Consider the following 25,785-nt stretch of genomic DNA (forward strand, 5'->3'; position numbering starts at 1 on the left):
CAGTTTCCTATGTGTGCTCACAGATGCAGATTTTCTTCTATAATTCGGATGACTTTGACAGTCTCAGCACTGCAATAAAGGAGCGGCGAATCATCGCTGCCATGACTGTCTTCTTCCAGGTGAGGATACTTTTCTGCAGTTTCCAACACATGGATTTAGTCCACAATATTTTCCAGTTTGTAGAATATGCACAGAGAAATATGCATCAAAAGTTACATTTTTTTTGTCATATTTGTTTTCATATGGCATCACCTTAGCTGCTACAAACGCAGTACAAACTTATTTGAATACAAACACAATTAATATGTTCATGTATATATTATACAAATATACTGTATATATATATATATATATATATATATATATATATATATATATATATATATATATATATATATATATATATACATATATATACATATATATATATTATTAAGAGTGTATGTGCTCCAGGTCAAAAGCTATTTTAATCTAAATTAATTGATTACTGAAGATGATTGGTGGTTGGATGGATGGATGGATGGATGGATGGATGGATGGATTGATTGATCAATCTATGAATAAATCTGACCTGTTTGAATTAGCAAAGATAATTCTTAAGTAGATTTCTAAAAAATGTACTCATTGACATGTTTGGATAAAATTAGAAAAAATTGAAAAACAGAGAAGGAGCCTCCTCCTTTGGCCCCACACAGTGCCAAAATAGCAACAAGTTTTTCTGAGAATATTGTTCTTTTACTCTGAATATGTGTTCCTTGGGGCATTGTGTGATACTACTGCACTCTGCTATACTATTAGTTTAAAATACGTTTTTAATGTTTAATACATTGTGAAATACAAATGCATATAGGTGCATTTATGTGAACCCAAATACCTATTTGTTCACGGTTCTTAGCATAGATTCGATCTGGTTGGAACATCATCATTAATCTCATGCTTACGATCACTCAGACAGAAGCGGCTTGAAATGAATTGCCTCGGTTAAAGATGCTTTTGTGGGATGAAGATGCAGAGAGTGAATACAATAGTCTTGTTTTTCAGTTTTCGCAAAGCACTCATTGACACAAAGACACGTGCACTACATTCTCACACTCTCCCTCAGGTGACAGGTCTATTTCTCAGGCTGAAAGTGGAGCACAGGTGTGTTTTATGTAGGTCTTTTGTCATGCAATGACTAACTAAGAAGCTCCTAAACACTGGCTGTGAGTTCTGGAATCATTATAGGTTTATTGCTATTGCCACTAAGAGGAATGTTGTCATTTAAAGCAGAATTTGTCAATTCCTTTTGGATGTGCGTAGCTGGTCACAGCACGAGCTTCCATGCTGGAGCTCTTTTAGAACTTTGCTTTCTTTACATATTTTATATCTTTTTACCTGAATACATAATAACTCACCAGCTTAGATGCTTTTTATTAGAATTGCATAACTGTATTGTTATATGTGAAAATGTTTGTGTTTTATAACAGTGTGCACTATAGTGTAGTAGGTCTGTGTTGGTTTTGTGACGAGAGTTTTGTTATTGGCTTTTTCAGGTAGGAAAAAAGAACAATGTGGCTGCCGAGCCCATTATTGCTGGTCTCAAACGGGTTGTTCATCATGGTGAGTTCAAAGGGCGACTGGAAGAATGAGTACAATGCTTAAGAGACATATAAATGCTTCTTTGCCAGACATGTAGTGAGATCTCAATTTTAGAAGAATTAAAGATATAAAATGTTTCAGATTAAGAAAAAGATGCATTAAAGGACAGTTACAGCTACTTAAGATTAAGACACTATATAGACAGAAGTATCGACATCTGAACATCAAATTTGTAGATGATTTTTGACTGTCCCTTTTAACAGTTCTAATTTGCTACTATAATAACCTCCACTCATCTAGGTCAATGTTCCAAAAGATTTTGGTGTAGCTGTAGAGATGTGTGCTCATTTAACCACAATGGCATTAGTAAAGTCAGGTAGTGATGTAGGGTGAAGAGGCCTTGGGTGCATTCGATATTCCGATTTATCCCAAAGATGTTCAGTATGATTGAGGACAGAGCTCTTTAGCAGGCCTCTTGAAGATTTTTCACTCTAAACCATGTAAACTATATTGCCACAGAGCTGGCATTGTGCACAGGCCATTGTCATGCTGGAATAGTTTTCTCTTGTATCTTGGTAAAGTAAAGGGAAAATTTCATGCAAGAAGCTTCTATACAATTGTACGCCTTAAATGTTGAGGTAACAGTTGGAGGTAGAACCACATATGGCTGGAAATGTCAGGTGTCCCTTTACTTTTGTCCAGATAGTGTAGGACTGATAAAAAATTGAAAAACTTTTATACCATCATGTAATATTCATGATAAAGGTGTTTAGTTATTTGTTTAGTCACTCCGAGGGATGTTACCTACTGTACATAGAAACTCCAGATTTACAGGATTTAATACAAAAAATACCAGATGAGAATGACTGCATAACCCAGTGTGTATTATTATTGTTTATAGCTTAAAAAACTACAATCATTGTGAGTATATTTGTTGTGTGTGTTGCAATCACCAGAGAAGGAGACGAATCTTGCACCTTTTGTCCTAAGGGACCTGCTACCATCCTCTTTGGGGAGTTACTATCGTTACACTGGCTCCTTGACTACTCCTCCATGTAGTAAAGTTGTGGAGTGGATCATCCTCAGTCGGCCTGTTTACCTGTCCTATCATCAAGTAAGTCCGTCCGTGTGTGTCCCCCCCCCCCCCCCCCCCATCATCATTATCACTCAGACACTATTGTTTAGTTAGATTTTGCACAGAATAGCTGAAAGCTGTTTCACTGTAATTTTTAGTAGATCCACATTTATAAATCTGCTTATAGTTTTTTTTCCTGCTATTTTGCAAAAACACTAAATTATTAAAATGCTTTTTAGTCTGACTTCATGCCAGTATATAGAAAGCCTAAAGGTATGAAAAAGCTTTAGTGAAGTAGAGAAACAACTGTGTAAAAGAAAACTGACTGGAAAGACAGGAAGAAGAGTTCCACCCATACTAACATCACCCCAGCTTGTGTGTCCTTCTTCCATCCCTGTTCCTATCTTTCACCGTCACATGCATATGCAAGTAACCCAGCTGTGTCTGGGGTTTTTTTTTTTCGTATATAAACATTTCTTGGAATTGCAAAGTGCTAAAATGTCCACAACTGACATTCTCACTCTCCCACGCTGTCTAAACTCTCTAAGTTGATATCTAAAGCATTCTAATCTACTGCAGACAACTACTGATAAACAGATTTACATATTCAGTAAGAAGCAGGATAAATTCAGATGTTCTTCCAGTATCCATTTTCTGGTTGCCTCCCGGTTCTCTCTGTTTGTCTCACCTCCCAACAAACATGAATGTAGGTAAATAGACTACGCTTTATCAAATTATCTGTGGATGCACATAGGAATGGAATGGACTGGTGTTTCTTCCAGGTGTATCTCTGCCTCTGGTCCTAGGATAGGCTTCAAATCCATTGTGACCCTTATTAGGTGATTACCGAAAATAAATCAATGAATGATGTAAAAACGATTTTTCCCTAATTGAGGTAGCAGAGCTGTTTCATATGAACAGCTGTAGCATGACATTTTAATCCTGATAATCCATAGAGCATCTTGTGCCTGTGTGAATACATACACTGCTTTTATTGTGCAGAATGTCCACTTTCCTGAATCTCATGGTGGCAAGTGCTTTCTCGGCTAAGATCATTATGTTGCCACAAGCATTAGTGAATCAGGTCCTAAAAGGTTGTGTGAATGCGCACACAGCTTTGCCCTCCAGTGAGGATTACTGCACTGCTGTGTTCAAGCACTTCACTCAATCAGCCCACTCCAGTTATACACAGCATGCTCGCTATACTTGCCACTTGTATGAGTCTTTCGCATTAGATATTGCTTTACCCAAGGCTGTTAGAATGAAACACTTTTTCCCACAGACAACCTGAAGACATTTTGATATATTTTCTTGACATGTGCACTTAATAGTTGACACACTGTTAGCTGTTAGATGCTGACAGCCTTGTCAAAACACAAGCTATCAATTTTATAGTGAGGTCAAGGTTATCAATGCTTGCCAAGTGAATAACTGAATGTTTTTATTAAGTCAAGTATGAATATGATCATGGTTCTTAAGGTGTTCAGAGAGACGAGTTGGCGAGTTCCAATGACCATGAGAACCAGGTGTATGACAGATCATTAACATTGCGCCGTTTGTGTTTTTTTTATCACTTGTGCCCAACAGTTGGAAGCATTCTACTCTATCTTTACCACTGAGCAGCAGGATCATGTGAAATCAGTAGATTACCTCAGGAACAACTATCGGCCCACTCAAGATCTGCACAACCGACAAATCTTCAGATCAACAGTGAAGGAGGCTTGGGTTCCAGACCCAATGGCTGATGGGCATGCCAGCTCAGACACAGAGCCCTCCAGAGGTAAGAATTAATGTTTGTTTTTTTTCAGTAGGGAAAAGAGAAAATGCTTCCCATATTCTAAGCCAAATACCATAAATAACATATGAAACTGAAATTCAAAAAGTTGATGTTATTTCAGTATTTCTTTCTCTAGTAATATTAAGCACGTGGTAACTGGAGATTTCTAATATCAGTAAGAAAAATCCCTAATAAACAGGAGTCATGGCAACCAGCAGTTAGGCATTTTATTTGATAAAAGAGAGTACCATGACGAGACTGCTCATGCCAGGCCAAACAGATCAAATGGGCAGGAGTTTGAATGCTCTTGCCATAAATCACTGTTGTTTCCATCCCTGGCAGAGGGAATTGATTGCTGTTGGCGGTGATGAATAGGGAGCAATGTAACACAGCCAAGGGGCAGAATAATCATCATTAATATTCATTCTAAAAATAAAAGCGTGAAAAATGGGTACTGTGTGGCAAAAAATAAAAATCTAATTCAAACAGACTGCAATATGGAAGAACAGATATAGAAAAAAAGAACCCTCCATGGATAGCAATTTTGATCCTGCCTTTTAGTTTATAAATCAATCTCTGTCACATTTTCTTCATGTTTTTTTAATCAGTTATTTGCAGTCTTTTTAAAGTAAGCAAGTCTGTATGTCTGAGGGTGACTTCCTGTCATCACAGGCTCTTCTGTCACAATAAATGGCACAGGCAAAAAAAAATAAATGGCATGAGACTGGTGTGCTGTATTTTATTGTCTCTTCATGACAATCACACAGTAAATAAAATGTAAAGTTAGAATGAAATGTTGCAATAACTAGTCAGATAAGCTCCTTATCCTCTCAATTACTATCTGTGAAGTTTTTCCCATAACATTCGCTTTCATTTACAGATTTTTAAATCCATGCTTCTTTTTACAAATACATTTTTTTTCATCTTTGTCATTAGATTTATTGCCAGTGACAGAGAAATAGAGACTTGAGTTCATTCTTGTTTATTTTTTTTTGCCACATAATCCACAAGACCCATTAAAATAACACAGAAGGGTTTTTTTATATTAGTAAAAAAAAAAAAATAAATAACAGCTTATTCAGAGGCACTAAAATATAACTCACGGAAGGTCAGTGATAAATGTAAACAGAATGACGGAGTTCTCCAGCTGTGCACTAAACACACACAGAGCACATTTTCCCCTCAGGGTAGTTTCTTACTATAAATGCAATAAAAATACATGATTCTTGAAATGCTCTGTTGTATCCAATATGTCCATGGGCTATATTTTAATTGTTTGTTCCCAAGAAAAAACACAATATTGCTGCATATATGTACTTGTTTTTTGTCAGATTGCATTCCAAGGAAAAACATTTGTTTAAAGCATTTTCTGCATAGCATGATCTTTGCCACGTCTGTTTTTGAAACAACTTGCTACATGTTGCGAGAGAATTAAAGCCCTGTGCCTGAGAGCTTAATTTACATAATTGGCTTCACACCAATTCCAGCAGCAATAAAAAAAAAGCCTTTACACTTTAAAACTTTTTTTGAAGCATTTAAAGTTTTACTTGTGTAAGGTATAGAATAATTTAGACTTTAAATGATGTTGACATTATTTGAGAGCAGGCTTAAACTTAATCAACTGAAGGTTATCCAAGAAAGTGAAAGTGAGCCATAATTTGGGAAATGATGAGGGTCAGCAAAATGATGACTGAGTGACTTTGATTAGCCAGACTTACAATATTGATAGGGCTAATTATTATGTAAATTAATTGGATTTTTTCATAGATCGATTTTCTATTTTGATGGATTTCTGTAGAGGTTTTTTAGATACGTCTCACAGCTAATGTGGATTGAAATGCCAGTGTTTCTTGTTGTTACAAATAAAATAAGATTTCAGTAATTCAGTTGCATTTATTACTAATTCTAGAAACAAAGGATTTTAAGAATAGGACAAGACTTCTCTCAGGAAAATGTCTCTGTATGTGAACTATTAGTGGATTTTGAATGGTACACTACTTTTAATGCTGTTCTACCTTGCTTTAAGTGAGAATTTTCATTTATTCATTTTTTTTTTTTTTCATTCGTTAATTTATTAATTTTCTATAATTGCTTTATAGCGTTGATCAACCCACTGCACCACTGTGCTGCCCCACATTAATTTATAACTACAGAAAAAGCAGGAGTATGCAAAAATGTGGCTTGCGCCCAACCAAAATAGCAACATGACAGCATTAACCAACAAATTACTCTTGCATCAGCATTGAAATAGAGAACCCTATCTTATTTAAGTTAAAAAGTTAAAACTTTGCTTCTCGCAGTGTTTGGCTCTGCTGTGCCCGGCTTATTACTGCTGTACAGCGGCAGTAAAAATCAAGCTGTCGATTGAACAGATGAAGATAATGGTCTCTTGCTGAGTCACTCATCCTGATGGAGCTCCAGGGAGGCCAACTTACACAGATTATGGCCTTTCCTTAATCACCTCTTGTTCCAAATCTTCAAATTGTTTTATATTTTATATTTATATATCTGCTTTCCTCCATCCATATGCAGACATGTTTATCACTGAATTGCTGAGTGCTTTCTTATGCAGATATACCAATTTAAGGGCTCTTATCAACAAAACAAGCAAGCAATTATTATTTGTTTTGCTCTGTTGTACCGTACAGTATTTACTTATAAACTGCTCAAGAGGACAAACAACTACTATTACTACCTCCTCTGCTACTACCACAGTACGATCACTACTACTACTACTACCACTAATAATAATAATAATAATAATAATAATAATAATAATAATAAACATATATATATGAATAACCCCAAACACAGACATAAATCAAGTAAAAACATATACAAGGATCAAAAAGTAGGTATTTAATGTAAAGGAATAAAGAGAAGCATTAATGCTAAATAGGAGAGGGTAAAAAGGAATTAGAGAGCGATATTTTTAACAGCCTTTTAGAAAAGCACTCCAAGTGTTTGGTTTTAAAATTGAACAGTAGCCACTGAAGCGAGTCCAGTATAATAAATCACATACAGTATATGGTCCTCTCTGACCAATGGAAATGATAAGGGATGTCAGAAGCAAAATGGCTTGTATCATCACTGGTAATGCTATTGTTATTATACTTAATCCTCATCCTCGTTTGATACACAACAACTGTGTTTTCTATGATGTCTGTAACAAAAACATCATTCATTGTCCTTAAAATAATGGACATTGAATTGATGTTGTGATGATTTACTCTCTTGCTTATGTTTTTGATATCTGAACAGCAAAATAACCTGCGATCGTAGTATAAATTGCATGTAAAAGGAGGGGTATTTTAGTCATCCCTCCAGTGTCCAGATATCAGGGACCTGCAATATTATCTCTGTTGTCAAAAGTGCAGGACTTATATCTCAGGCTAAAAATTATTTATTGTTCGAGATTTGAGGTATCTATAATGTAGTTAATATGAAGTGTTGAGTCTTTAGAAAGCCTTTAATTAAGTTCACAATTTCTGTGAACGAGTCAAGTTGTGAATCACCAACGCTATAATTCAGGTTCTCATATCTGCCAAAAACCCATAGCAAAAACTCTCTCCTACATACTCATGTGAATGTACACACACAAACAAGCACTCTAAAAAGGTTTGAAAGCTTGGAGACGGTATGAAATGAAATCTTTTTGCTTTTTGGAGCAGGGTCTGCTTAGAACACTATGGTGAGTCAGACAGCAATAAAAGATTCAGCTGCCCCTTCAGTCTGTAGTCAGGGATCTATGTGTCTGAGATCATGGATGTGCTCCGTCTATAATTTGCTTCATTTATCGTCAATCACACCATCCTTAATCAAATGAGAAAAGCTCTCTACATTCTTGTTGACACAGGATCTCAAGTTAGATGATCTTGTTTTTTTTTTCTGTTATTGATATCTGATTCTTTTTTTCTATGTCTCTGTCCCTCTATCTCCCTCCCATTCTCTTTTACTTCAGTGTGCAGCAGCATTCCTGACAACATGAAGGGTCGCCCTCTGAACAAAACAGCAATGGTGCTGACCTGGGATCGACCTACCATTATCTACCACCCGCCCCTTGTGGGCTTTCTTGTTACCTACAGCTGGGCTAAGGATGATGTAACCATTGAGAAGATGTTTACCCAGAGCAGCGAGCACCACACTGTGAGTGTCCTAGTTCATAACCATGAACAGTCAAGCGGCAAGAATATAACTAACAGCAAGCAATGAACCGTTTGGGACTAAAGGTTATTGTTGTCTTAATCCTGGTTGTTATTCGAAGACAAGCTTAGCCCTCCAAAATTGGTATGAGTGTCAATATTAGCTCAATCACTGTAACAGACATTCACCAAAAAGCAGCTAATGAAAACGGCCAAGCAGTCCTCCAAGCCAAAGGTGGAGCCCTACAGATACCATTAAAACTCTGCACAGCAGATAGAATTAGACATGTGCTCTGCCTTTCTGGGCATCTTGTGAATGAGACATCCCCAAACTCTTCACTCCATCAGTCACAGTGTCAGCTTGGTCTTCTACATGTGGTATCCATGACAACAAGGATGGGCCAGACAAGCCAGGAAACTTCTGTGATGAAAGCTGCCAATCTTTTTTCTTTTTTTTTTTCCCTTGGCTCGGACAAATTAGATTTGGGTTCAATTGGAGAAATCCATCCACTACGGCCAAAGCCCAATTACAGCTCTCGACTCCAACACATTCTGTCTCCCTAATCATTTTTGCACAGAATTTACATTTTTATTTCAATTTGGAGCTAGGGGTGTTGTATACATTACAGAGTCAAGACCAATTTTGTCATAGGAGAATATCCTACACAGCTTTCCCATTTCTGGGACCTAAAATTGTAATTGAATGATCAGGAAATTTTAAGGAATAAATGCAATTTTGGCCTGCATGATGTTGACATAAATCTGAATTTGCATCCAGAATGTGTCCTAGAAAATTACATTTTGTCAATTTTCTGTCTTGTCAGTTTGTGACACATTGTCATGCTTGTGTGTTTAGAAAAATATATTTTAAAGAATCTTGAAGGTAAATACTCAAACTCAGTTTCCATATGCTATTTACCCTGTCATTCACAAGTTAAAATTTTACTGTTTGTATGTTTATATTTGTGTGTCTCCAGCGAGCAGTGATCACACACATGTCCCCAGATGCTCTGTATCTATTTAGGGTACAAGCCTTATGTCAGAGAGACCAGCGCAGTGACTTTAGCCAAACACTTTTATTCAAAGGTAAGTAAATTTATCTGTCTTATTTTGTATCATAATTATTACACCAACTAAATTTCAATTTGTGTTGTTTCAGCAAATACCACAAGTATTTTTGAAGGGACAAGAATTATAAAAACTGGAATGGTGAGTTGCTGGGTAGTTGGAGATATATCTATCTAAATTAACACTGTGAGCTCTGAGAGCACCTTAAAATAATAATTTCTCATTTTTTCATCTCGCCCTTTTTCAGCCCACTGCATCTTCCTCTTCAGACATGGCACCCATTAGCTCTGGGTCCTCTACTTGGTCATCTTCTGGTCTCCCTTTCTCCTTTGTGTCCATTGCAACAGGCATGGGGCCACCATCCAGTGGAGGGCAGACCACAATGGCATCTCTGGTCACCAGCACACTGTTGGCTGGCCTTGGCTTTAGTGGTGGTGTGATTTCCTCCCTCCCTGGATCCCTTTGGCCCACCCATTCTCCCAGCTCAGGCCCTGCACCAACACGACAACCAGTCTCTCCTGCATCCAAGACCACACAGAATGGGAACAAGCCTCTCCCTTCAGAAGAGGGAGAAATAACTAATGAGCTAGACAATGAAGAGCACAAACAAGAAGACGATGAGGAGGATGATAATGAGGAAAATAGGGTGGAAGAAAAGAAAAAGAAAGAGAAAAATGTGACAGTAAATGAGAAGAAACAAGAGCAGACCACATTTCAAGAGCCAGCTTCTTCTGTTTCACCATCTAGAGAGAGAGGGCAAGAAGGTGAGCATATAAATACAGAAGTCTCCACAGTACCACCTATAGCCCCAGAGGAGAAAATCTATACCGTTACTCTAAGACCTTCAGGAGGAGACGCAAGCCAAACAACTTGGCTGCAAGAAAATTGCACAACAGATATGCAGCTTGCCAGCAGTCCGACTCAGGCCACAAAACTTACTAATAAGGAGAAAAGTGGCTGGCCTGTCTACATCCACACTGGTGAGTGAGATGTATAAAAGTTGTGATCACGCTCTAGCTTAAATTATAGAACTCAGGGATAGCCAAAGGGGGACAGTCTTACAAATGTCTGTTTATCTTTTTTGTCACTAAAATTTGTTTAAAGGTTCTTTTAAAACTTAGAGCTGATATATTTTTTTAAAGTAAGTTTTGTCTGTGTTCACCATTTAGATCAAAATAGCATGTCTATGGTGCCCAGGGATCCCACATCCTCAGCAAACCAGATGGAATGGATTATCCCTTTAATGGTGATATCGGCTCTTATGCTGATCTGCTTAATTTTGCTGCTAGCTGTCCTGGTCTACTGGAGGTAAGATCACCGATAGTGTCTTTCATATATAGAGAATGTCAGTCTAGCTTAACACACCTGTTAAAAACATCTGAATTATACCATCATCTTAAGTTAATATATTCTTTTCCTACTATAATCTATGCTCTGTCTCCATGAACTTGCTCATTATTTTGACTGGAGCTTCTTCTATTCACATTCTCTCACCCTCATTATGGCCACACCTATCCATAAATGTGTAGGATGGAGAAACCTTGGTAACCCATGAGCCTATAAAAGAGGGACCCAGCTGTGCGCAATATGTGAGGCCTACACACCAGCTGTGATGAATTGAAGATGCCATTATGGAGAGAACTATGAAATACAAGCAATTGTCATGTATTAGGACGTCTATTTGTCAATAGCAACTAAGCTACTAAATAGGCTACTAAACATAAGTTGAAAGTTCTTTGACGCTTGAGCAAGAGCTTTAACTTCCATTGTAAATTGCTTTGGAGACAACCACCAACCAATTGATTGAATTTAAATTTTGCGGAGCAAGACAAGACATCATATTGCTATATCACTTCCAACTCCTAGATTTAATACAGGTTGTTGCCTATATGAGTTTTGTTTGTTTGAGGTTGTCTGGGTTTCTTCCTACCTCCTAAATACATGCAAGTAATCAGACTGCCAGATGTAAAGTCCTCTTAGATATGTAGTGTGTTGTTCATGCCTGGCTCTGAATGACCTTCCATCCCAAGTGATTACATCTCCCGAATTCCGGATATGTTGAAAACTTAAATGAAAACTAAAAGTCTTTCAAATAACATGAGCCAATATTGTATTCACAATAGAACATAACAAATGTTTAAACAGAGACACTTTTATGCACAAAATTAGCTCATTTCAAATTTGATGCCTGTTTTTGATCTTAAAAGAGTTGGCACGGGGGTATGTTTACCATGGTGTAGCATCTCCTCTGATGTCTGGGAATCGAGGTTATACATTTCTGGAGTTTTGCTGTTGGAATTTGGTCCCATTCTTGCCTGTTATAGGTTTCCAGCTGCGGAAGGGTTTTTGGTCTTTTTGGTGTATTTTTCTGGTCAGTTTAGCACCGGGACTTTTCTACCACGAAGCCATGCTGTTGTTTATATACCTTTCAACCTTTATAGTACCTTCCAAAACATGCAAGCTGCCTAAACTGTATGCACTTACGCACCCCTATACCATCAGAGATGTTGGCTTTTGAACCGAACGCTGATAACACGCTGGAAAGTCTCCCTCCTCTTTAGCCTGGTGGACACGGCGTCCGTAATTTCCAACAATAATGTCAAATTTGGACTTACCAAAGAACACTTTTCCACTTTAAAACAGTCCATTTTAATTGAGCTTTGGCCCACAGGACACGACGACGCTTCTGGACCAAGTTCACACGTGGCTTCCTTTGTGCATGATAGAGCTTTAGTTGGCATCTGAAGAAGGCACGGCGGATGATGTTTACCGACAGTGGTTTCTGGAATACTTGAAAATATATGAATATGAAATATTCCTGCGCCCATTTAGTAATGTCAATGACACAATCATCCCGATGAGTGATGCAGTGTCGTCTGAAGACCAGAGGCATTCAACAAAGGTCTTCGGTCTTATGCACTGAGATTTTTCCAGTCTCTCTGAATCTTTTTATGATGTCATGATGTTGAGAAACGTTGTATTCCACGATCTTTTTATGCACTCGTTCACAGATTGGAGAGCCTCTGCCCATCTTTTCTTCTGAGAAATTCTGTTTCTCGAAGGAATCCCTTTTGTAGCTAATCATGTTACAGACCTGATGTCAATTAACGTGATTAGTTGCTAGATGTTCTTCCAGCTGAATATTTTCTAAATTTCTGGCTTTTTCAGCCCTTTGTTGTCAACTTTTTTGAGACCTGTAGCAAGCATCAAATTTGAAATGAGCTCATTTTGTGCATAAAAGTGTAACATTTTTCAATTTAAACATGTGTTATGTTCTCTATGTTCTACTGTGAATAAAATATTGGCTTATGTGATTTGAAAGTCTTTTAGTTTTCATTTTATTAAAATTTTAATATTGTCCCAAGATTTCGTGGTTGTACCTGCCATACCCCGAACAAAGAAAACTGAAGATGAATGAATATAGATTTTACATCCAAAATGAGCATTACATATCTGACTACTCAGGATTATTTTTGCAATAATGCAACCATGTATGCTTATTCCATCCAGGCAAATGATTTCTAAATAATAAGAGTTGATGGGGGATGGGGTGACGACACTCCTAATTTTATCATTATCTGTGTGAAACCTATTTTGTTAATCTCATCTCTGTAATTGGCAATCTGGCTTTAGTGGAAACAAGTAATGGTGAAGTGAATGAAATGGTGATTTGGTTGAATAGGCTTGTCAGGAATTTGATGACCGATTATCTTTCAACTGAATGAAAGGGAGGCATATGGAAATTTGACAGCTTCCAAGAGAGGATGGAATATGTTTGGTTTATCATTATGATGTCAGAGCATACTGTCCTCTATAGTGTATTAGCCTTGTAAGGGCATTAGCCTTGTTTCACTCAGGGAAGATGTTTGCTTTGCAATGACTGTGTCATATTCATTCTCTCTCTCTCTCTCTCTCTCTCTCTCTCTCTCTCTCTCTCTCTCTCTCTCTCTCTCTCTCCCCTCTCTCTCTCTCTCTCTCTCTCTCTCTCTTTCTCTCTCTTTTCCCTCTTTCTCTGTTTCTTTTTAAATCTTTTACAATTTTTAACTCAATTACAAATTGCTATCAGAAAGTATGCTGTACTAACTGGAATAAAGTTTTGAAGCGGTCAAGTCAATAGGGTAATCAGTTTATTGTGTGAGCTACAATCCATCTGAATGGCTAGGAGCCTTTTTTTGTTAGTCTGCTCAGAGATACATAGATTACTCCGGTTGGTAAAATAGACAGATTAAAAAAAAAAGAAGTGCTGTGCTAAACACCCTGTAATCTGAACATAGAATACATAAGCAATCTCACATAGAAAAAAAATAAAAATAAAACATAATTTCTAAAGGGTGAGTCATAAATATAAATGCGGTATAGGTGGTGATCCCCAGGGCCCTCCTCTTTCTTTGCATCCCCCTCTCTTCATTTGTTCTCTCTGTTCTAACACCCATCTTTTCTTCTCTCTTCATCTCACCTCTCAAGGATGAATAGCATCTGCTCTTTGCTCTGCATTAGTTACAGGTAAGGTGTTCTTTAAAAGCATTTCTGTAATATCTATAATTACACTATTGCGAATAAATGAAGGCTTCCTTTCTTTTCCACTATAGTAAGATCATTTTAAGGGAGTAGACTACTGTCTAGTGTGAGTGCCAAACCAAAGGAGCTTGAAAAGCTGCACTGAGCCAGAACTTGTGGTGTTTAAAAATGCCTAAATGGTTCTCTTGCTCCTCAACCATCAGAGGCTTTGTCAGTCTTTACTCGTTCTTTTTGAAGAGCATGTACACCTGCTGTTAACTTGAAGTTCTTGCATTCAAAGAAATTCTAAGTAGAAATGCTAAAAAGCTCTGGTGTGGGATTTAGACACTGGGATTGGGATTGTTTGAAAGATGCTTGGCTAAACCTAATCACTGTATTCTTAGGAAGTTTTTCCAGAATGCTCATATGTACATAGAGGACAGGAACTCCCCTCAAGTGATTCACAATGAGAGTTTAACTGGATTCTTAATAGCTGGTGAGTCATGCTTTTGTGCATTTTTAACATGTATAGCCACATACAAAATCCCTCTCACACATGAAATCTCTCTCTCTCTCTCTCTCTCTCTCTCTCTCTCTCACTTACACACACACACACACACACACACACACACACACACACACACACACACTGCTTTTTTACAAATGGGAAAATATATAAATATATAATCTTGTTACTAAAAATGGGTATATCTATGCAATTGATTGTGTTAAATCACCCGGCAGATGTGCCAACTATACTCCTTTCCTAACTCCTTTTGTTAAGGTTTTTCTTTTATCTGGAGTGACAGGCCTTTATTGGTGTACACAGGGGTAGTAAAATTAACCATTACCGTTTAAGAGTGCGCCACTTTTTAGGTGATAGTTTAATGTCCCGGTAAGTGGAGAATCAAACTAGCCTTGTTAAACTCTTCCTCTTTCTCTCTCTTGCTTTTATATATATATATATATATATATATATATATATATATATATATATATATATATATATATATATATATATATATATATAAAATACCAAATCCAATTTACTAAATGTAGCATTAATCATAAAGAACCACAGCTAAGGCCACAAATTCTAATACATCACAGCCTAATCAAATAAAGGTCTCAGCTGTCAGACTATGCTTCCGCTCAGCAATGAGCCATGTCTTTATATGGGTCATTATATATAACAATTGCCAATAACACAGACCTTGTTTATTCAGGGGTAACTGATGAGGTTCCCAATACACAGATGCTGCCCTCTAAATATCACCCACAATCAGTACCTCCTGCTGTTCAGTGCTGGGACAGGCAGCCATAAACAGATCACACCAGCCTCGTAGGACTGAGAAGCCCTCTTTCTCAGCTTCATAATGAAGTGTATAAGGAACCAATTGTTGGCGCATTACAGGTCTTTTAGAAGAACCAACCGAATATTACGTATGTGCCTGGTATTACTGCAAATTTTTTTCCAGCATTCACACATTTGTCAGAATTTGTCACAGCTTCAGTTTACTGAGCAGAATTCCTTAATACATAGAATCTCTGTACATATTATCGTGCAAATGTTTATTCAGCAGCATTCCATATGAACCATTGCTTGCACACATAGGCCTCGATTAATGAAAGAATTGTCTGTGGCGAGAAAAAATTACAAGTTTTATAATATGTACCAGAAAGAAAAATACACAAGTTCATTTACTTGCATTATTCACAGAGGTGTGTTTCTTTCTCTTTTTTTGGTTGCCTTAGTAAATAAAGTAAATTTCCACCTACAAGTGGAAAAATACAGGGTGTTATCTATGCAAACAAGATAAATTAGCACTTGCAGCATGATGTACCAAGCCTGAAAGCTATTCAAAGATTGTACAAGACGATTAAAATGATCAAAGACAGTGTACATTTGTTGAACCTTATTTCTGTCGTTTGAATAAAACTGAACAAAAAAACCCTCATTTTTTTATGCTGTCAAAATAATGAGATGTCAAGTTTGTTTTATATTAAACATCCCTCACACATTTGCACCTCTGATGCCAACAGCGTTCAAACAGTGTCAGCTGAAATGGAAGAGAAAGAGAAATGGAAATCGAAAGGGAAATATTAAGCTTTAATTGGTCTTAATAACAAGTAATTGGTCAGAAAATGTGCAGAAATTAAATAAATGCCCACCTGAGACTTCTTGTGCCACCATTTGCTTGTTTACTTTTGATGTAGGGGAATATAGGGTAACAGCTAGAAATGTACTTATATAGTCTTCTTGTACACAAACAAAAAATGTTGTCAAATTAATTAAATATTTCATCCTTTTAAAGCTCATTAATATTAAAGGGAACAACATTAATTACATGCATGTTTATCTACAAGACATAAACATTTAAAGAAATCAAATGAGGGAAAAGGCTATATCAAGGAACTTTCATGTGTTTGTGATGATTTGTTGTTAAAACCTAAAAAAAAGGTTTAATATTTTGCCCTTTTGATCTTGGACCATTTTTCTGCTCAGGAGCATAAAGTATAAATACACACGAGCATCAAGTTTTGTCCTGAGAAAAGAAAATGCTATAGCTAACAAGACTAAAAAGAAAATGTGAAACTTTCATTTATATATTGTCTTTTGTTATTTAGTCCTACTTTGAATGTCTTTGTAAAAATACTTTTATTTACAAAATGATCTTCACAATTAATAGTAACTGCATGTGTGATGTACCGTATTTTTTGGACTATAAGCCGCTACTTTTTTTCCACGTTTTGAACCCTGCGGCTTAAACAACGAAGCGGCTTATTTATAAATTTTTCCGGGGTTGTCCCGGTTTCACAAACTTAAAGCCAAAAAACTGAACCCCATAACATTAGACCAATGAAAAAATGCACCTTACCTGTGCTTTCTTTAAACGCACGCCGATGCCAAAAGATACATTTCCGAGAGAAATAGTTGTGAAAGGAAGAAGGAAGACAGTTAACAATGACTTTCTTGGTCGGCTACTGTTTAGATATAAGCCGTTGTAGCGCGTTGAGTCTGGGTGAAGGGAGAGCTCACTAACTCCAGTTGCAACAGAAATCATATAAGCACAGACACCGTGTGTAACGTGTCTTTCGTTAAAGCCTGTGTAAAGTTCATTAGTTTCAGTGTAGACACCTGAGGCTTATAGACAGGTGCGGCTTATTTATGTTTAAAATAAAAATATTTGTAAAATTCAGTGGGTGCGGCTTATATATGGGTGCGCTTCATAGTCCAAAATTACGGTACTACATTATAGGTACTGATTTGCTTAATTATTAGGGAATTAGGAAATTTGAACTGGAGAATTGTTCCAACATGCTTTATTGTAAAATAGTGCTAGAATACTAAAAGTGATTGGCATTTGGTAAATGTGTGTGTGTGTGTGTGTGTGTGTGTGTGTGTGTGTGTGTGTGTGTGTGTGTGTGCACGTTTTCGTTTCAGATGACCTAGAAGCACTCTCAGTTAGACAGTTCATCAAACATGTAATGGAGCTGTACTCTAATAACCAACAAGGCTTCTCTCAAGAATTTAATGTGAGTATGAACTTATTGGAGTGTAATTGTGTGCATGTGCATCGATGTTCATCATAATGCAGATGGTTCCGGAAAAAAATGTAAGAAAAAATGGAGAGCTAATTAAAGACGAGAGTCTCATTAAAGCCACGCTCTAACTGCAGGAACACTACTCAATTTCAGCCTGCTCTATTTTATTCAGACATAAATCCTCTGCAGCCGTCTTCCGAATAAATCCTCACTACCATCATACTCAGTCCTGAGTGGTTTCATCGTACAGTGTTTTCAAAACATACTCGTACAGAAGGGATCCGTTTAAGTAATAAACATCTGCTGCAACATCCCAGTTAGGACAAAAGACAAACTATTAGCCATATGGTAAGATGAATCTCAGCACTGTCACTGCACACTGGGGTAGTAATTATGGTGACGGTGAAGAAAATGTAGTCAAAGTTGCGTTGATGAGTTAATTAAATGATTTGGACAAATTGGATAATTTATGCAAATTACAATCAAGATTAAAGCTAAGTGGTGGAATAACTAGAGGTTTCTTTCCAAGCTCAATTTTAAAATGAATTTTTTCTGTATACGTTTTTTTTTTTTTTTATCTTTTTTTTTTATCACTTTATGTATTCATCTTACTGTATGTACTATAGAAATTTTGTTTGTCAAATTGAAGGTTGAGAGATGGGCTCTGGATCCATGTTGACCCTGACGAGAATAAACAGCTTCCTAAAGATGAATGAATAAATGAATAATAAGTACATGGTTACTGACTTGGTAACATTGCTTTTTGAGCAACATGGGGAGATATGTTATCATTATAATTCCTTTCTTTCTCTTTCTGTAGGACGTTCAGCATTCTGTGGGAGATACAGAGATTACGGCAGAGCATTCGAACCACCCAGAGAACAAGCATAAAAACAGATACATCAACATAGTGGCCTGTGAGTGTTCAGTAAAGATATTAGTATGCACACAAGGCAATTTGCGATATACAAACCCGATTCCAAAAAAGTTGGGACACTGTACAAATAGTGAATAAAAACAGAATAAAATTTCAATATTTTATTGAATATCAAATGTTTAAACTGAGAAAATGTCTAATTTTAAGGGAAAAATGAGTTGATTTTAAATTTCATGGTATCAACACATCTCAAAAAAGTTGGGACAAGGTGTCAGGAATCCACCTGCCACGCCCCTTCGGCAGGTGTCACGCTGCCTCGTACTTTCCTTCCGAGGATCATACCCGTCTTCTGGACTCACTCCGCTTCACGGTTTGTAACTCTATCTGACTCTGGTGTTGTTTCATTGCTTCAATAAACATGATAGAGCTACTCCTGCTTCTGGTTCGTGGTCCGTACCCTGACACAAGGCCATGTTTACCACTGTGTGGCATCCCTTCTTCTTTTTATAACAGTCTGCAAATGTCTGGGGACTGAGGAGACAAGTTGCTCAAGTTAAGGTATAGGAATGTTGTCCCATTCTTGTCTAATATAGGCTTCTAGTTGCTCAACTGTCTTAGGTCTTCTTTGTCGCATCTTCCTCTTTATGATGTTTTCTATGGGTGAAAGATCTGGACTGCAGGTTGGCCATTTCAGTACCCGGATCCTTCTTCTACGCAGCCATGATGTTGTAATTGATGCAGTATGTGGTCTGGAATTGTCATGTTGGAAAATGCCCTTCCCTGAAAGAGACGACGTCTGGATGGGAGCATATGCTGTTCTAGAACTTGGATATACCTTTCAGCATTGATGGTGCCTTTCCAGATGTGTAAGCTGCCCATGCCACACGCACTTATGTAACCCTATACCATCAGAGATGCAGGCTTCTGAACTGAGCGCTGATAACAACTTGGGTTGTCCTTATCCTCTTTAGTCCAGATGACATGGCGTCCCAGTTTTCCAAAAAGAACTTCAAATTTTGATTTGTCAGACCACAGAACAGTTTTCCACTTTGCCACAGTCCATTTTAAATCAGCCTTGGCCCAGAGAAAACGCCTGCGATTCTGGATCATGTTTAGATATGGCTAAAGATATAGAGTTTTAGCCAACAACAGCGATTGGCACAGTGGATTGTGTTCCAAAATGTCTTTCTTTCAACATTTGATATGTTATCTATACTCTATTGTGAATACAATATGAGTTTATGAGATTTGTAAATTATTGCATTTCTTCTTTTATTCACAATTTGTACAGTGCTTCAACGTTTTTGGAATCGGGTTTGTAGTTGCGTCACAAATGAATACTTTGCACAAGTGTGAAATAAGCTGTGATGTAAATATGGGTTGCATGTTTTGTCTGGCCAACAGATGATCACAGCAGAGTGAAGCTGCATTCGTTGGCAGGAAAAGATTCCAAACATACTGACTACATCAACGCAAACTATGTTGATGTAAGTAGGGGTGTGTATGCGTCTGTGTGTGCACATATGCGTATTTATGCATGTGTAGGCTTGTGGGTTTTCAGACAGTTTTCTTCTCTTTAAGGGTTACAACAAACCGAGGGCATATATAGCTGCACAGGGGCCACTGAAACCCACGTTTGAAGACTTCTGGAGAATGGTCTGGGAACAAAGCATAAGTGTCATTGTCATGATCACCAATCTTGTGGAGCAGGGCAGAGTAAGTAATCAACAGCCCAATTCCAGTCACTCTTATAAGAGTAGCCAAACTCCTTAATATAGGATTGTAACCACCTGCTCAGACCTTTGTCTTTTTTTTCTTTCCACAGAGAAAATGTGATCAGTACTGGCCCTCAGAGAACAGTGAAGAATATGGAAGTATAGTAGTGACACTGAAGAGCACGAAGATGCATGCCTGGTACACACTACGCCACTTTCTTATACGCAACACCAGAGTCACAAAGGTTAGTCACTGCTTTAGCAAGATACAAAATGGATTTCCCATGTGTGGAGGTTCTACTTTTGGTTAGGGCAATATAAGCAAAATGTGTTTTTCTGTATATTTATATAAATATATATATGAATATATTTTGGCAGAGTCAAAAGGGAAGACAGAGTGAAAGATTAGTGGTTCAATATCACTACACTCAGTGGCCAGACATGGGTGTGCCTGAATACACACTGCCAGTTCTCACATTCATTGCCAGATCCTCTGCAGCTCGTGTTCCAAAATCTGGTCCTCTTCTGGTACACTGCAGGTAGGATTATGTTTATAATGCCATTATTATTGTTGTTGCTATAATATATGTAATATTTTTGGCTGATTAAGAAAAGAAAGCATATTTATTCTCCTCAATGTTGAGACTATCATAAAAGATCATAACGCTGCACACAGAATATGAAGTATATCTTTTTGGAGATGGAAATTCATTCAATTCAGGGTCTGATCTATATGACCTTCAGAATAGGACACATGAAATGAGAAGTGAGATGAAGTTCAAGCGTTTTATTGAAGGAGCAATCAGACAAATGTAAAGCATAAATCAGGGTCAAGGGACAGGCTGAAGTCAGCTAATCAATAAACAGGTCAAAACCAGGCTGAGGTAAATAATCGGGAACAGAAAACAGAGTTTAAGAATAAAAACAGAGAAACAAAATCATTTGCACAGACAACCAATCATGAGGGGAACAGAAAACAGGTGAGCAATAAACACATGAGGGATACAACCAATGGCAGGACAAGGATGGATATAAACAAATATTAACAATCTGACAATATGGCAGGACACTCCCTTGTTCTACAATCTTTTATGCAAACTAAGCATTTCTGCATGCATTTGGGGACATTCCTGACGGACAACTGCACCATTTTTCTGAAAAGCATAAACCTTTTAATAGGAAGCATACGCATTACCAGATAATACAATTTTCTGTCTTACCTGTAATCTTTTTTGTATAAATTGCATGATGTAATTTAGTTTTATTATCTAAAAGTCAGTTTGTACATTTCTGTGCATTAATATTAAATTCCCTATATCAATAATAGCACATATAATCCGATTTGCGATAATTATTTCTATTTAAAATATAATTTGATTAAGTATCAAATCAATTCATTTGTAGGTTTGGGTGCAAACAAAAAATATTTTGTGTTCTATCAAAAGCAACCCTGTAGAAGGTTGAGGATTTGCGTTTTGGATGCGTTATTTAATAAAAAATCCAGGCAAACAGAGTAGACAAACATGATCCAAAACTCAGAATGAAAGAGCAGACAAGAGTCAAACACAGTAGGGCACAATACAAGCAGCCAGAATAATAATCAAAAAGAGCAAACAAGAAACACAGCAAAGGCTCTGTATATGATCAATAGTAGAGCAATACAACACCAGAGGTTTGAGATTACTACTAAAAAAAACCAGTCTGACAAAAAAAACATTTTTGGTGTTTTTACCACAAACCCCTGGAGTAGGTCAGTGAAAGGATGACTCTAAGATAATAACATAAATGATAAAAGTGTGTTGGTGGAATGGATTTTGCTTGCATTCTGCAGAAAAGTCTGATAGACATTTACTGTTGATGCCATTGATTTGTTGAACATCAGCATACAGACTTTGAGTAAAAGAAAATAAATCTTTACATTTACATGACGGAAAAACATCAAACAAACAAAATAACTTATTTGTATGTATTATTTATTCAAAACAGGAATACAAAATACTTATCAATCAGTTAAAATCATTTATAAATGAAAAATTATATAAAACTGTAAAACACAGCACATTCCACATTAAGAAGTGCACCTTTTATTATTTTGTAAACAGAAGATTTATTTTACAGATTTTTTTTACCTCCTTGGCATTGGCATTTCAAAATCAGGTGATTACAGATAGTCAGGGTGGCATAGAATTTTCGTAAAGAATGCAGCACTATATTTAGCTTGTGCAAGTAAGAAAATAGCAAGACTAAAAACTGGTGTCATGTGTATGTAGTTAATAATAATAAACAAATGCGCTCCTGGGACCCCTTTGATACCCTGTGCAACCATTTGCGCGCTTACTTTTGCTGCAGTAAACTGTTTGTAGGATTTATTTGATTTCTGCTCATTTCCTTTCCTAATGATTCATTGTCAAGGCCATTAGAATCCTAATATTTTGCGCTTGAGTTATTTTTGTTTGAAAAAATACACTCTTTTGTAGTGAATGGCTATAAAATGTTTTCAGGTTTGGATTTGTAGCTTACATCTGTTTCTCTCGTCTGTGCAGTGCTGGTGTTGGGAGGACAGGCACATATATTGTGATCGACAGCATGCTGCAGCAGATAAAGGATAAAGGCACGGTGAATGTCTTTGGCTTTCTCAAACACATCCGCACACAACGCAATTACCTCGTCCAGACAGAGGTGAGTATGTAGTGGTGGTAATGTGTGTGTGTATGTGTGTGTGTGTGTGTGTGTGTGTGTGTATGTGTGTGTGTGTGTGTGTGTGTGTGTGTGTGTGTGTGTGTGTGTGTGTGTGTGTGTGTGTGTGTGTGTGTGTGTGTGTGTGTGTGTGTGTGTGTGTGTGTGTGTGTGTGTGTGCATATAAATATATGTAATTGGTTATGTGATACAGATCCAGTATAAGAACTAGAACCCTGAGAATTTATTACAATGCAAAACAAAGTGCACTGGACTGTGTCAAATTAAAATGTGAATAAATAATTAATTAAAAATATTGCTGGCAAACATACTGTAGTCTCAGATTTGTGTGTGTGTGTGTGTGTGTGTGTGTGTGTGTGTGTGTGTGTGTGTGTGTGTGTGTGTGTGTGTGTGTGTATGTGTGTGTGTGTGTGTGTGTGTGTGTGTGTGTGTGTGTGTGTGTGTGTGTGTGTTCTACAGGAACAGTATGTGTTCATCCATGATGCGTTGATGGAGGCGGTGCTTGGTAAAAATACCGAAGTTCCTGCCTGGAAGCTTCACAGCTATGTGAACAGCATCCTCACCCCTAGCCCTTCTGGCTCTTCTCACATAGAGAAACAGTTTAAGGTGAACTTTCCATCTGCTATCAAGGAAAACAAACTAATTCCCCACGTAGAGTTGCAAATAAATATTACATAAATGCCGGGTAGCATAGTGGTGCAATAAGTAGCAGTGCCGCTTCACTATTTTTTACAATACTTCACAACAAAAAAAAAAAGAATTAATACTAAACAAAAATACTTTTATATTTATTTGTTTGTGTATTAGATATTGTGATATTTTATTTGTTTGTGTTTTATAAGTGACTGTACATACTCAAAGCAGCTGTTTGAATGTGAAATATTTTTACTTCAGTTTCAAGTCTAGTGTATTGCTGGGATTTTATTAGCAAGCAAACATTTTTATTTATTTATTTTTTTTGCCCATACTCCCTGGGTCTCATTGGGTTTTCTGTGAGTTCACCTTACAAATCGTGTGCAAGTGGACTGGTAAAGATCAGTTGCTTCTAAATGTGATGGTATGTGCTCAGAATGATGCCTCTTTAAAAATGTATTGCTGTCTCATGTGCAGTGTTCTCAGAAAAGGCTTTGGATCCTAAATAAAAGCTTTAATATTGAGAGAGAAACGTATGTAAAAATCAACATTCTGATTGCCAATATCGTTTGAAAAATCTATGATTGGCAATATCAGTACGCAGTTGGAAGAGCTGCTGATTGAGCTAATGGAAAATTTGGCAGCATTAGCACATTTCTCTCAGACCTCTGGAGTTGGGGTTTTAAATTCTGCCACCTCCATGTATACGCAGATTTTCCATGCTCTCCCTGTGTTTTGGGAGTTTCTGCTTTGTAGGCTGATTAGTTTGTTTAAATATTGTCTGTAGTGTGTGTGTGTGTGTGTGTGTGTGTGTGTGTGTGTGTGTGCGTGTGAGTTTGTTTGTGTGTGTGTGTGTGTGTGTGTGTGTGTGTGTGTGTGTGTGTGTGTGTATAGGATTGTGCATTCCAGTGGGTTGGTTCGACATCCTGGGTGTCTCCAGCCCTTTTCCCCAAGTTTCCAGATTTAGGCTCCAGGCACCCCTGCTGTGACCCTATGTAGGATAAGAAAATGGATGGACGTATACTGCATATTTAATCTTCATTGTGGCTTTATTAGACTTTATTAGCATGCTTTCCTGCAAGCTGCAATGTTTCCACTCTTTGCTCAGTTAAACTAACTTGCTCCCCCTGCTGGTTAATTGTTATACGTCTTCTCAGCTGGTGATGCAGTGTAACATCCAGAAGTGCTACATTGCCCAGAAAGATTGCAACAAACAGAAGAACCGAAACTCCTCAGTGGTGCCATGTGAGTCTCATTAAATATCAGGCATCATTATAAGGATGTCAACATGAGAATTGGAGTTATAAAATTCATATTTTCAGAATTATAAAAGGTTGTTTTTTGTGCTTCTGCGTTTATTACAAATTAGATTTAATTTCAAATCACAAATATTACAAAATAATCTTTCTCTAGAAGGATAGTGGCCATAATGTTGTGTTATGTACTCTGCATGGGTTTCAGTTTTGTGTTACTTTTCTCTGTGCAGCGGAACAAGCTCGGGTCCAACTTTCTCCTCTCCGTGGAATGAAGGGCACAGAATACATCAATGCCTCTTACATTACGGTACATACTAAATGATTTCTGGTCGCAACTGGATAAGAAATTTAATACCATATTTGATCATAGATAAATCTAAAGCTAAAATATGTGTTGAATTATGACAGGGTTACTACAGGAGCAATGAGTTCATCATTACCCAGCATCCTTTGCCTCACACAACCACAGACTTCTGGAGGATGATCTGGGATCACAACGTTCAAATCATCATCATGCTGCCTGATAATCTCAGCCTAGTAAGTAGAATGTTGGATATTTAAGTATAAATTATCTCAGTTTCTATAACTTTCCAATTAATTAGAATAACAAATATGTTCAGAAGCAGCCAGAATATTATAAGTGAACTGTATCGGAACCCAGCTTGCACTCAACAATAACAAAATGTATTACGAAGACCACAAGATGTGTGTGGTAGTGTGGGGATGCTAATATCAAACATACAGTCCTGCATACAGAATCAGAATACTTTATTGATCCCATAGGGAAATTGTTTAAATGTATACAGTATAATATAAAGTATACACTATGCAGTACATTATATGCTGGTTTTAGCATTATATGTAAGATGGGGACTGAAGCTTATAGTACTAGTCTAGCAGTTAGGATACATTTTTATAAAATAA

At 37.1% G+C, this 25,785-nt stretch overlaps 1 protein-coding gene across 2 annotated transcripts in view; it reads left to right on the forward strand.

Moving 5' to 3' along the window:
- Positions 1–25,785, forward strand: part of ca16b (carbonic anhydrase XVI b) — an 84,966-nt gene that overhangs the window by 55,388 nt on the left and 3,793 nt on the right. Inside the window, exons 5-26 of one of the 2 annotated variants that reach the window (XM_083529033.1) lie at positions 24–119; positions 1,533–1,599; positions 2,535–2,692; positions 4,241–4,433; positions 8,392–8,576; positions 9,550–9,658; positions 9,732–9,781; positions 9,888–10,620; positions 10,810–10,948; positions 14,105–14,143; positions 14,542–14,633; positions 17,583–17,674; positions 18,504–18,600; positions 19,965–20,047; positions 20,142–20,276; positions 20,386–20,520; positions 20,654–20,814; positions 22,819–22,954; positions 23,432–23,578; positions 24,763–24,850; positions 25,092–25,168; positions 25,270–25,398. In XM_083529033.1, coding sequence (XP_083385159.1) covers positions 24–119; positions 1,533–1,599; positions 2,535–2,692; positions 4,241–4,433; positions 8,392–8,576; positions 9,550–9,658; positions 9,732–9,781; positions 9,888–10,620; positions 10,810–10,948; positions 14,105–14,143; positions 14,542–14,633; positions 17,583–17,674; positions 18,504–18,600; positions 19,965–20,047; positions 20,142–20,276; positions 20,386–20,520; positions 20,654–20,814; positions 22,819–22,954; positions 23,432–23,578; positions 24,763–24,850; positions 25,092–25,168; positions 25,270–25,398 — 3,141 coding nt within the window. The remainder of the gene's footprint in view (positions 1–23; positions 120–1,532; positions 1,600–2,534; positions 2,693–4,240; positions 4,434–8,391; positions 8,577–9,549; positions 9,659–9,731; positions 9,782–9,887; positions 10,621–10,809; positions 10,949–14,104; positions 14,144–14,541; positions 14,634–17,582; positions 17,675–18,503; positions 18,601–19,964; positions 20,048–20,141; positions 20,277–20,385; positions 20,521–20,653; positions 20,815–22,818; positions 22,955–23,431; positions 23,579–24,762; positions 24,851–25,091; positions 25,169–25,269; positions 25,399–25,785) is intronic. The other variant, XM_083529034.1, reaches the window with a different exon arrangement.

This window comes from Silurus aristotelis (genome assembly GCF_946808225.1).
Source record: "Silurus aristotelis genome assembly, chromosome: 2".
In the NCBI taxonomy this organism is placed as follows: Eukaryota; Metazoa; Chordata; class Actinopteri; order Siluriformes; family Siluridae; genus Silurus; species Silurus aristotelis.